The sequence below is a fragment of the Urocampus carinirostris genome, chromosome 20, assembly GCF_059441175.1.
Source record: "Urocampus carinirostris isolate Australia breed hairy pipefish chromosome 20, RoL_Ucar_1.0, whole genome shotgun sequence".
NCBI lineage: Eukaryota > Metazoa > Chordata > Actinopteri > Syngnathiformes > Syngnathidae > Urocampus > Urocampus carinirostris.
In genome coordinates this window covers 5,438,588-5,451,586 of record NC_142368.1, presented here as the reverse complement: position 1 = coordinate 5,451,586, position 12,999 = coordinate 5,438,588, and the positions used below count along the sequence as shown (strand labels likewise).

General features: G+C 39.1%; 2 protein-coding genes across 2 annotated transcripts in view; one reads left to right on the top strand and one right to left on the bottom strand.

Annotated features, from left to right (window-relative positions):
- Positions 1-3,027, bottom strand: part of atad2b (ATPase family AAA domain containing 2B) — a 50,304-nt gene extending 47,277 nt beyond the window's left edge. Inside the window, exons 1-3 of the mRNA XM_088324838.1 lie at positions 2,644-3,027; positions 565-722; positions 65-96 (exon numbers count right to left, since the gene is read on the bottom strand). Coding sequence (XP_088180964.1) covers positions 65-96; positions 565-722; positions 2,644-2,742 — 289 coding nt within the window. The 5' untranslated portion in view covers positions 2,743-3,027. The remainder of the gene's footprint in view (positions 1-64; positions 97-564; positions 723-2,643) is intronic.
- Positions 3,028-5,520: 2,493 nt separating this feature from the next.
- On the top strand, positions 5,521-12,223 carry ubxn2a (UBX domain protein 2A). Its single transcript, XM_088325583.1, has 7 exons — positions 5,521-5,635; positions 5,902-5,952; positions 6,864-6,975; positions 7,054-7,163; positions 7,233-7,370; positions 9,003-9,164; positions 11,534-12,223. The coding sequence occupies exons 2-7, from the start codon at positions 5,921-5,923 to the stop codon at positions 11,712-11,714; spliced, it is 735 nt and encodes a 244-aa protein (XP_088181709.1). The 5' UTR covers positions 5,521-5,635; positions 5,902-5,920; the 3' UTR covers positions 11,715-12,223.
- Positions 12,224-12,999: the final 776 nt, after the last annotated feature.

Below are 12,999 nucleotides of genomic sequence, written 5' to 3'. Positions count from 1 at the left end.
TAAGATAAACCCACTAGAAAAATGAGACGGATAAAATGAGGAAATTGTTCTCAGGAGATATTACCATGCCCATTTTGCATAATGCGAGATGACAACCTAGGGGAAAAAAAAACAAGATATGATGTAGGGTTTCTTGCACTGATTTCATGATACACTACAAATGAAGGGTATTAGATTACCAAATACAATTTCAGGATGAATATAAATTACACTAGAAACTTTATAGTCGTTTTGATTTTTAAAGCTTTTAAATGATAACCAGCTGCTCAGTGCATTGTGCATAACTTATTGATTTATCACCAAGAGGTGGACAGCATCATTCAAAAAAGGGGTTTGATCCATGAACTTTCTTGCTACAGTTAAAATTGATGTTTAATAATCCTCTTCAAGATGGCATTCTTCATATAAATATTAATCCTAAATATCGATTACATTATCAACACTGAACAAGTCTCAGAGATCACAATAATATATACAAAAGAAAAACGATTTTACAGAGTTGGACACAGGTCTGATTTAGAAATTTGTAAATTAACTTTAACGATTTACATTAAGCAAGCTGACCTTGTGCGGTAGGTAGGAATTTCCCAGCTAACCCTCTGTCCTTTAGTCTGAGGGGAGGGTGATGTGTCGCTGGAGCTGGCCTCTGACCTCAACTGTCTGTGGGGCCGCTTGGCAGGCGGGCTGAGCCGCGGACTGCTTGCGTCACTGCTCATCTCCTTCTAAAAAGACAACGTTTAAACTTCAGGGAAAAAAACGGCACTGAGAAAACTTGTGATTTTCTCTCAGAAGTTAGGTCGGACACTGCACAATTTTCAATTAAACCTCTAGCCTTTATATGACCAACTTTTCCTCGGCTCTCCAAAACCCATCATCAGGTCTAGGAGAGAAGTTTCTTGTCGACTAAATTGAGCACCGCACTGATTACATGCGCTCTATTGCCAGGACACCACTTTTTCTTGACCTCAAGCCACAGCAGGTTTTGTTGACTAAGTGCTTTGTGTGCTTTTGTTTTGGTCAACTCGGTTTTTGTTTTAGCAGTCACTTTTCTTTGTTGTTTTTTGAGCGGAGGGGTTTTCAATTTGTTGCTGCACTCTTGAATGTCTTAAATAAAAACTCTGGACTTGTGTATTAATATCTTACAAATGGCCACATTGGGAAACAAACAAGTCAGTCATCTTCAGTGCACTGGGAAAGTACACTACCATCTCATCTCATTAGCTGCACCACTTATCCTCAGTAGGGTCGCAGGGGTGCTGGAGCCCATCCCAGCAATCACCCTGAACCGGTTGCCAGCCAATCGCAGGGCACACAGGGACAGACAATTCGCTCGCTCATTCACACCTAAGGACAATTTGGACCGGCCAATCCACCTGAAATGCATATCTAAGGATATCATCGCACTATTTCCAGATGCATTTACAACATAAGCTAGTCTACAAACACTATATTGTAAATATTCCACATATATAATAATGATCTTTTTGTCTTATATTGTGTTTATTATTAAATGTTAATCCTAGAATGGCACGTCTGTTGTCGTACTATATGTACTCTACGTCATTATCGTAAAAAAAGACCATTCTAATTCTAAGTTATTAGAGCACGTGTACCCTGTTGTGGATAATCAGGAAAACTAATGGTGATTACACAAACTTTTCTGTTGTTCCCTTTCCAGTGTTTATTGATTCTTTCCCTAAGGCTTGTTCCTCGAGAGTCCAGAAAGATGTCATGTTATTAGTATTTTTTTATATTTAATGCACATTGTTTTCTTTTTAGGGGTCTTATCTTGTATTTCTCAATTTTGTTTGTGTACATGAATGAAAACTTGGATTATTTTGTAGGGAGTTCGAACAAATGGAGCTATTTAGCCCCTCAACTGCAGGACAATATAGCTAAATAGGCTGTGAGCCACAGAACAACGCATTTTGTTTACACAAAGCCGCACCTTGATGTACATATTTAACAACACAAATTAAATGTGCATAGTCTTTTTCCTTTATGTATAAACACATTTGAATCGAGTTTATCGTATCCCAATTTTAAACTCAGATCGGACGAGAAGCACTTATTTAAAAGCATGTATTTATCACCAAACAGGAGTATAGTATTAACTCCATAAAGTTCACCCGAGTTCAGACTGTAAGCCAGCCAACTGTTGTGATCCCTTCCCCCACAACAAGACTGCTCGTCGGGCTAGCTTAGCTCCAGTCCCGCTCTCCTTTCGAACCTGTATAGAGCACAATTCTCGCTCGGTGGTGAAAAACAAAAACCGCAACGGCTTTCTGTCAAACACCGTGAAGAGATTCGACCGCGGGGGAGATATAGAACCGGGCGATTGTGAGACAAATCACCAGGGTCCGATCGCTAACACAAAGGGAACTCAACTTAAGCTAACCGCTAACAGTGCTAGCTCCCGCTTCCAATGCTATATAAAAGACACTAAATGGAAGTGAGGCGCGTCGCAACCGGGCCGTTGAAGTGTTCGGTTGCGTCCTAACACAACCCGACGGGTGTCACGCCCGTCGTCGGTGTGCTTTTCACCCAGTACCGATACATGGACCCGCTAGCGGCTAAAGCTAACGGCTACTACGCTAGCTCACCGGTAGGGGGTAGAGAGGAAAAAAGAGGAACCCGGCTTACATGTTCGTCGGCGGCGCGTTCATTTCTCGACGAGGAGCGGGTCCTCGAGGAGATGAAGTGGTCGTTAGCCGGCAGCGAGCTTTTCCGCGTGTTCACCATGTTTAGTCGGACTCGAAAGACTCCGTAACCGGCTCCAAACACTGGCTCAAAGAGCACAGTACCCAGGCGCCATTTCTCTCCCGCTCTCTCTCACCCCCTCGTCCTCTTTGCTTGCTCTCTCTCCCTCTCTTTCCTTTTTCTGTTTTCTTTGACCTTTTGTTTTATGTCGAGTGAGGAAATTATGTCAATTGAGAAAACAAATATATCTTATTTTTTCCACAAAACTGAAACGGTGCGAGATGCAATAATAAATAAATACGATATACTTGCGTCCAGAGAACGTAACAAGGCAGAGCACTCTGAAGTTTGCTTACGTCATAACTGGCGTCACTTTTAGTGACGTCACGCTACCGGAGAATTTGTTTTTTTACGTACTGTAGTGGATATTGGATTTATTTATGATTGTTTTCTAATTTTACAAAGCTGAACCTCTCTGACAATTGCTTGACGTCAGTTCTCGGGCACTAGGGTCTTTTTATCCCGTCACACTTTTGTGACGTCACATGGTCGATTAATTTGCACTTGAAAGATCTCAAACTTGTGAAATTGCAATGGCATACACATGGTGAAATTGTGAATGTCGAGAAAAATTGTTCAAACCTCACATTGTTTATCTGCTGATAATAGTGTCAATAAAATTGTTCAAACCAAAAAATTTGTTTAATAGCTGTTAAAAGTGTTGATAAAAATTGTTCAAACCTCATATTGTTAGAATATGATATTATGAAATTGTGAATGTGTTTAATTGCTGTTAAAAGTGTCAATAAAATTGTTCAAACCAAACCAAAAAAAACTATCAACGTTTTTGTTTTTCAGTAATTTATACGTTTTTAGATATTTGAAATTGTGTATGTCTGCGACTGAGTGGCAACCAATTCAGGGTGGGTGTTCCCTGCCCACTGCCCAGAGATGGCTGGGATGGGCTCCATCACCCCCGTGACCCCGCTGGGGATAAGCGGTGCAGATAATGGATAGATGTCGTGTAACCGTTTTTGTAAGGGATAGAAAGGTGCTGAAAGAGTTGTTTGTGTTGCTTATTTGTTAAATAAAATTAACTTGTTTACAAAATGTATCTTCGTTTTTATTTGACGTGGTCTGTCTTGCTTTGAGTAAATAGGGGCTGCGTTGTGTCTGGAAGGTTTATCAGCGCTTATTTAGGAGGATTTGCAACCATTAAGGTGAGAAATTGGCAGAGGTTGCAATAGAATAGAATAGAATAGAATCATTTTTGTCATTGATAACATGTTGAATAATACTTACGAAACTAGACATCGTGATCCAGGATAAACATGTAATGAAAGACTCAAAAGAGGGGAAAAAAATGTTAGGATAGATATGCAAATATTAATGCCTGGAAACAGGCCCAAGTTATAAGTCAGGGGAAAAGTTGTGTGTGCAATGACATTAACAGCAACATGTTCCAAAATTTGTAAAGAATTGAAACATGAATACTGTATCCTTTTTTGCTTTTTCGGCTCAGGAGGTAGAGCACTCGTATTGGGATCGAGAGGTCGCAGTTCGTATCCCGGCTCCTCCGTGTTTCAAGTCAAGTCATGTCACATTTATTTGACTTGACCCTATAGCCCTTAATCACAAAAATGTCTCAAAGGACTGCACAGGATTACAATTACAAAATTACACAATTATCTGATCTTAAACCAGCATGCAGGCAGCATGTCAAAGTGTCCTTGGGTAAGACACTGAACCCCTAATACCCCCAATAAGCAGGTTAGCGCCCTACATGGCTGCACGGCCGCTATTGGAAAATGTGAAGCACAATGTAAAGCGCTTTGGGAAGTCTTGACTTGAAAAGCGCTATATAAATGCAGATCATTTCATTTCATTCTTTACATGGGAAAGACATATGTATTGTGTATCATTTTACAGTCTTCTGCGCTTATTTAAGATTCTGATGGCTCTAGCGAAGAAACAGTCAAATATCTAAATTCACTCTTTTCCACATCAAATTTGCCTATTATTTATGTTATAGATATCTATCTATTAAAAAAAATTGTTTTATAGTTCACATATTTCAACTACCAAAAATATAGGATGTATGAAATGATGCTACTAATTGTGTAATAATCAAGCCATTCTCTCATTGTCCTAACATGTAGGCCTTGTTATCATATTGTTTTTTTTTATATATTTCATCCATGTACATCTTTTGTTTGTTGATTAAATCGAAAAGAATGCTTTGTGTTCTCTCAATAGTGAATTTGTGATTTTGAATTGCTTTTTTATTACATTTTGAAATAAAGCATAACATTAGAAACATAGATGAATGAAGACTGACGTTTGCATCACGTTTCCTTCTAAATGATAGTGTTTATAAAGCTTATGCAATGCTTTGTGTTCTCTCAATAGTGAATTTGTACTGCTTTTAACGAAATTGTGAATATGCTTAATTGCTGATAAAATTGTCGAGAAAAAATGTTCAAACCTCACATTGTTTATTTGCTGTTAATAGTGTCAAACAATTTTTTTTTTAGAAATAAAGCATAACATTAGAAACAGATGAATAAAGACTGACGTTTGCATCACGTTTCCTTCTAAATGTTAGTATTTATAAATGTCATGTGCATGTTACTCAAGGTTTATAGATTATTTGTTTAAACATACCAAAATGTACTTATTTAATTTAATTCACTTCATAATTTTTTTTTTGTATATTAAGCAGGAATGCTAGCAAAACAAGCTTATGTTAAAAAAATATTGACAGCACATACCTCTTATATTAAAGAAATGTACCGTACATTTTATTCTTATCACGACCCTACTGATCAATTTACGGCAAAGCGTAATGACGTGAAGGGGTTGCTGTCGTAAACTGATCTATTACTGCAGATGTTATAGCCTCGGATTAGCTGGTGTGATAGAAATACACTGACTGGTAATTCATTCCCTTATCTATTTTAATTTGTCGTGCATTTCTATTCAGTTATTCTTATTAAATGTTACATTGCTCTATATTACGTCACTATTACGCCCACGTTCGTTATTTATGATAGCCTACGATCATGATCAAAACTGTTAATAACTTTCTGTTACCGAAATAGATCGTTAAGGGGTTCAATTGCTATACGCAGAACAGGGAAAATGTCGTAGGGATTTTATAAACGTTTTACAGTTGTGCTTGTGATGTTTCCCTTTTTTCAGATGGACAAGACAAGACGACATGATACAGAATGAATCTGATGATGACGTTTGGTAAGGACAGTATTTTTTTGTGTGTGTTGCAACAGTACAGTCAAAAAAAAAACTCTTTATCGGTGTATTTAAACCTCTAACTCAGGGGTCGGGAACCTTTTTTAACCCAAAGAGCACAAAAGCAAGAAATGTTTTAAAAAGAAATTGAGAGAGCCACATCATACAGTTTCAGACAAAATTCAAAAAACTGCCAAACACACTCTAGACAAAAGCTAATTATTCAGCACATTTTAGTTCACTGTGTGTCATTTGATGATTTAATCAAATGTATGAAATGATAATAATGCCAAATCCTGTGTCCCAAATCAATGTAAATATGCCATTTACAATTTGTCTTCCACCTTCAGTTAAGAGTGTTGAGGCATTTTTTTTCCATGAAATTTGTCCCTAATAACGGTTTCACAACAGTGTGCATGCAAAGTTCTTTTGTAAAAATGTCACAAATTGCTGCAAACGATAAGCATATCTCATATTCACTTTCAGTGTAGACTGCACTGAGCGAGCGAGAGAGAGAGAGAGAGAGAGAGAGAGAGAGAGAGAGAGAGAGAGAGAGAGAGAGAGTGCCTTGCGCTGTGTGCAGGGATCCGCCCACCTGTACTGCTAACCCAATCATAGTCGTTTGCCAACGTTTTTATTCATCAGTTTAAATGGTTTCTTATCGAACTTCTGCATTAAGTTGCTTCGGCTTTATATGGACCAAAATCGGGATGAAATCACTTGACTTTGGAACGCCACAGAGAGATGTGCAATAGTTACATTTTATTTCGGAGCCATATGTACTCATGAAAAGAGCCATATATGGCTCCCGAGCCATAGGTTCCCTACCCCTGCTCTAACTGATACCTCGTGTGTCAAACATATCATACAATGCTTACTACTTGTAATAAAATTTTTCATACTGTTTTGATCAGGGTTGCCAACGATGACGCTGAAGAGGAACCTCCAATGAGGTGCAGCTTCTCCGTAGAAGACCTCCTGGACGAGGTGGAGAAGATCTGCTACGATGCCCCTGGAACATCCAAGGTCAGAATTGAAGGGTATTTCAGTTAGCTTTGTAAACATATCCCAGACGTGCATCTCTCCATGCTTTTGTTCCACTAGGTGGAGATGGTGGTGCGCCTTTGGAAGGACGGCTTTACTGTCAACGACCAGGAGTTCCGCAGCTATTCAATCCCTGCAAACCAGGAGTTCCTCGATGCCATCAAAAGGGGGCAAGTTTTATTTTCACCACCTTTTCGAAAACGATGAATCTCCTCACGAGCTGTTGATTTTTAATCCAGGGAACTCCCAGCTGAGTGGGAGAGTCGCGCAGAAGAGGAGGAGCTGGAAGTCAACGTGGAGGATCTAACGGAGGAAGAGTACGTTCCCAGGAAGAAGGTTTTCCACCCCTTCAGTGGGCAAGGTTACCGTCTTGGAAGGTGAGGAAGATTTCCGAAAATAATCCAAATGTCATCTTTAAGTATTGAGTTTGCTTTTTACAACATGAAACCCGTATCTTAGAAATAACACGTCATATTTTAATCTGCAACTCATTGATTTTATAATCCCGAAAATTCAAATTCTTGTCAAACCACGTGATTAAGAAATACTTGCAAGGAGTTATTCTGTGTTCTTTTTTTGTAAATGGGCCGCGGGCATGTGCCTTGGCAAATATTGCTGAAAGGAAGAAAACAAAGGGTCAATAACACTCCTTAACAGTAGATGGTGATAATTCCCTGTTCAATTTATTCTATTTGCTATTTATTCTATCAGCGCATTCAAGAGGGACCACATCTTATTTTATTGTGATATTTTGGGTTTTATTTCTTTTCTCCGCCCATAAGAATTGGTCCCAAAAACTAAGCGATAAGGGTAGGGAAAAGTGGAAAACAGTGACAACAACGATGGAGTTAAAAAATGAAAGTATTGCAATACGAAAATGGTGTACATGTGTCTGCCATTGTAGTACTGCTAGAAGGTACAGTAAATAGTTAAACAAATATTCTCAGCTTTTTACCAGTATATTAATCTTTATCAACTACATAAATAATTACACATGTTAAGGTACATGCTTTATTCATATTTTGAATTTGTGTTTTAGTATGTGGCTATTTTAAAGGACTTTTGGGGGGTCACTCATGTAAAATATAGGCTTATATGCGAGTATACACGGTACCTGCCATCATTTTTTTGCTGGCCATTTTTTTGTTTTGTTTTTAAGGGTGAATTTGTCCTATCTCTGCTTTAAACTGCACAATCCTTTCCCTGGATTCGTTTTAGAAGAGGATATATTTTCTTGACTTGGGTCGCAGCTTGTCATTAAGGTGGAATGGTGGGTCCTGAAGTCAGACCAGTTGAGAACCAGTGATCTATACCACTTGCGGTCCAGTGGTTATAATTCAGTGCTTTCACCGCTGCCTCCCCGTTTTGATTTCTGTTGCATCCAATAGCAAAGTTGGAGCTGGTAAAATGTGAAACCAGAGCTTATACCAATTTTAAATTAAAAAAATGGGGTTTGCATAATACCTGAGCGTGCGTTAAACGCCATTAAATATGGTTTATCTAAAAATAACATTTTTTTTAATAACACAGGTTTATGAGACTCCTGTACGACCAATTAAACCTTGGTGGCCCACCAGAATCTTCCTATAGTATGGGAGACTCTGGTAATATCATAAAAATAAGTCATATTAAATGTAAAAAAATGAAAAACAGAATCATTCCTTGTTGTTTATTGCAGATTATCCCCGACAATCAATTTTCTACATGATTTTTTTATATTAAATTAATATATATTTGAATTTATATTAGCCTGGAACCATTCAAAATATCATTTTTTATTTAGTTTAATTCCAATTTGGGGGACGGTATTTCCCACGCATTGAGACGTTGCTACGCTGAAAGTCTATTCTACGTTTCACCACAAGATGTCACTCTCAATCTAAGCAATCAAAGCAGGTCATAGCGCCGATCTGACAAACTGAAAAAGAGCGTGGAATTCTTTCCTCTCGCCATCCTTATCAGCAATAAAGGTTTTAATCTGACACCAGTTTAATCTCAAATCTATGCAGCGTGGCGCCCCGTGTGGTGGCCCGCTCACCATCGGTGCACGAAGATGGAGAATCTCCCCCCATCCCCATGGTAACCCTGGACCACACCCTGCCCGTCACCTCTCTGCAGCTCTGGTTGGCCGACGGCCGAAGACTCGTCCAGCGCTTCAACCTATCGCATCGGTGCGTATACGCATCGCCACCAAAACAAAACCTTAATCTGCGAGTTTTATTTTAATCTCCAAAAGAGTTCTGCTAGTTTGGATTACGTAATACTTGTCTGGCGCAAAACATAATCTGAGATGGAGTGCGTTTATCAAATCCCAGAAGGGGGAGGGGTTGCGTAACCCCTCCAATGCAGTGTTTATGTAATGGGGGCGAAGAGCTCAAGGATGGAGAGCGCCCGCCTCTGACCTTCGGTGGCCTTTTATGTGAGTTTAAGACCACCGCTTCTCCTAAGTAATGGAATCAACCTCTTCTCTTAATTCCGTGAGCATAGTACGAGTATTCCCTTTTTTCTTTTTTGTTTTCTTTTGGTCCCGTTCGGAAAAAGTCTAGCAAAAATCCATCGGTCTTCCGCCACTCACTGTCGAATTTGGAAAAAAATAAACGCCACATGAGTAAATATAAATAAAGATTTCATTTGTTTTTTAACATAGTGTAGCAGTAGTAGTAGCATTTTCACATTTTGGTTGCGGCTTGTTGCTCTCTGCATGGTGAGCTTCATGTGTTTATGCAAATTTGTGGCGATGCCACAGTAGCAGTTCACTTTACCATATCAATTACACCTGGCAATGGCATTTGTTGTTAAAAAAAAGGCCACACGGCGCTGTGCTTTTTCTATGTCATTTTTAGCTTCTGGTTGGGGTGGAAGCACAGTTTTGGCCCTCTTCACCCTGGCAATCATGATGCAGTAACAAACCAGATAGTGAGAGGTACTAAAGAGTGTACATGTCAGTCACAACTCAGGAATAAACTTGTGTCTGAGGCCGAGGTCACTCGGTGAGAAAGAGAAAGGCTGTACTATCACTATAGCATACCTGTCAAGTCAACCTGTACGTTTTTGAAGTACAAAGTATGTTTGTTATGCTTTTTAAGACATGTACAACGTACAAGAAAATCTGTACGGAAAAACGCAAATTTGTCAATTATGGGTACCATCCGGTATACACCGACTATCACAAAATAGCAAATCAATCAAGACAAATGAGTTCGCCGCGGTAGCCTCTATCTAGGTATCGTTTTTTTCGTTGCAAACGAAGCGAGGGGTTCGATGCTACTGTGCGCATGCGTCTGCCGCCTCGGATTTCATGTGGTAGTTATGTAGCGAAAGGAAGTCCGTCTCTTTTTAGAAAACCGGCTTTTCCGTCTCAACTCATTAAAAAGAGCCGGCTCTCAAACGGCTCACTCGCTATGATGCATTATCATACCTGTCAACCTGTATGGTTTTGCCGTACAAAGTACGATTTTTTTGCATTTTAAGACGAATACGAGGTACAAGGAAATCTGTACGGAAAAATGTAAATCTGTCAATCGCATGCTTCTGCCGCCTGGGGATTTCCCATCCTGCATCATTCCAGAAAAAAAATATGGTGTACGATTATTTTGTATTTTGTATGGGAAAATACGACCGTTTGTACGGGCATGGAGCCGTGGAGGTTGACGGGTATGCATTAAATTACCAATTATTATGTTGTATAAAGAAGTTAAGAAAAAAAGGAGAAGAAAATGAAAAAAGACAGGTTTGTGGTAATCCCTTTAATCAGTATATTACCAACAATAATTGAATGCAGAAAACGAATTCATAATTTGAATAAGAAAATGTATTGTTCTACGTAATTCTATTTGCATGTATTTTTTCCTTCTACGGTAAACGTCCAAGCTACTTAATTGTTGAACCTTTTTTATAATAAACTTCATTCATGTCAAGCAACTCAGTACCTCACAACAAAATGTTAATTAACAATATATATATATGATATAACAAAACACATGTACAATATAACATGTTAAACTACATAAACAGGTTTGAAAAAAATATGGTGTAATATTATTTTGTAAGGGCATGGAGCCAATTGGGCGCCATGGCAACCATGACTATATGCAGAGGCATTAAGTCTTATCACATTATTACACTACGTTTAGTCATGGTAGCTAAGACGATTGATAATTTTATCATGCATTTCACGTTACAATTACAACATATTGTAATTTTATTGAAAAATGTATTGTCAGTGAAACGCACAATGAAATTGACATTTGTCTCTGGTACCATGACTAAAAATATTGTAATGATAAGATCAAATCTATTGCCGTTTTGCAAGTCATCTAAGCCAACTGAGATGATCTTGGACCTTTTAAGACACATCGCAACAGAAAGTTTGTGTTCTATGGTCTTTTTCTTCTGTGAAGAACCCACAGAGTGTTATTTGGGTATTAGTTATCCCATAAAAAGTGTGATTATTTATTTCCTGACTTTTATTCTGTGAAGAATCTAGAAGGGTTTGTTATCTATCCGCCACAAACTTTTATCTTTGATCTCCCCTGCACAGAATCGGCGACATCCACGATTTTGTGTCTCGCTGCCAGAGGAACTGCCCCCCCTTCGTTCTGACCACATCACTCCCCGTGCGGGAGCTCATCGACCAAGAGCTCAGTCTGGAAGAAGCCGACTTGGCCAACGCAGTTATCGTCCAGCGGCCCCTCGACACGCACACCCCTTTCGCACCATAATCCATCCGTTCTCTTCGGTTTCAAGATATAAACAACATGCACTCATTCGTCCAGCCTCACCAAAACAAAAAAACGTCTTCCCAAACTGTGACTGCCATTTTTATGCACTTTTTCAAAGCCGGACACTACTTGCATGGGGGGTTCACGTGAGAATTTGGTGTTTAGACATATGCTTATTTTTGAATGTATCATCTTATGTGCCTGCGTCATTTTCATCAAATACATGTATTTAAATTGAAATAACTGACATGTTTTTCTTTCTGTAATACCCTACTGAGAAAAAGCAGAAAGTATGGACATAATATCAGCGTATCTGGATCTTTTATTGGATCTCAAAAAAACAAAAAAAAATTATATATCAAAACTAAAATGAAGATGATTTTAATGTGTGGGTACAAAAGCTAAAGCTTTGTATACCAAGAACCCTATTTCTACTTTTAAGTCAGTTAAACTATACCTTTTATATAGTGTTTCTCAACCATTTTTTTCAAAAGCCTTCTAACAAGCACTGACCAGCACACAGAGTTGACCCAATCGTGTAACGTTTTCTTACAATTTTATTGAGATAGAGGAAGGGCAGCGCCCGCGATCCGATGCTTGCTGGACACGGGAAGCAAGTCGCTCTCGCAATCGGATTGGGATCCGAATACGGAAGTGGATCTTCCGAAGCCGGCGATGGCGGTGTCAGGGACGGAAAAACAGGTCGATAGCCGGGACAGGAGAGCAAAAACGTGGTCGGGGTCAGAAACAAGTCGTAAGCCAGGACGGGAGAGCAGAGGTGGTCGGGATCTAAAACGGGTCGTAAGTCGGGAGGGGAGAGCAGACGTGGTCGGGATCAAAACGGGTCGTAGCTGGAGACAAAGCGGGAGATCAGGAAAAAAGGGTTCAAAAACGAGACAGGCGGGAGTCAGTTTTAAAAAGGCTTGCCTTGTAACAACAGAGGTTTGCAGACGGACTGACAACAGGAGAGTGACAGGACTGGGTTGAAATTGGCACAGGGAGCCAATCAATGCCTGCAGCGGTTGGCGCCAAATCAGCGGGCACAGCTGAATCACATCGGTAATCATGACAAATATTGTCTTAATGGCAGAGAAATGTGCTCATTTTAATTTTCTAATTTCTATATAATGTTTGCGTTTCTTGCAACTGTGAGATTATTTTCATATTTTAGTGAGGGGTCAAAAATCACCCAAAATTTTTGCCTTTCTGACATTTAATTATTCTATAATAAAAAAAAAATTCTGTACTATGTTATTTTATGGCACTACTAAAACTAAAATAATAT

Coding starts and splice junctions, on each gene's coding strand:
- ubxn2a (XM_088325583.1), top strand. CDS start 5,921: ATGATACAGAATGAATCTGATGATGACGTTTG. Junction 5,953..6,863: donor GAATCTGATGATGACGTTTG/GTAAGGACAGTA, acceptor TGTTTTGATCAG/GGTTGCCAACGATGACGCTG. Junction 9,165..11,533: donor CGCTTCAACCTATCGCATCG/GTGCGTATACGC, acceptor TCCCCTGCACAG/AATCGGCGACATCCACGATT.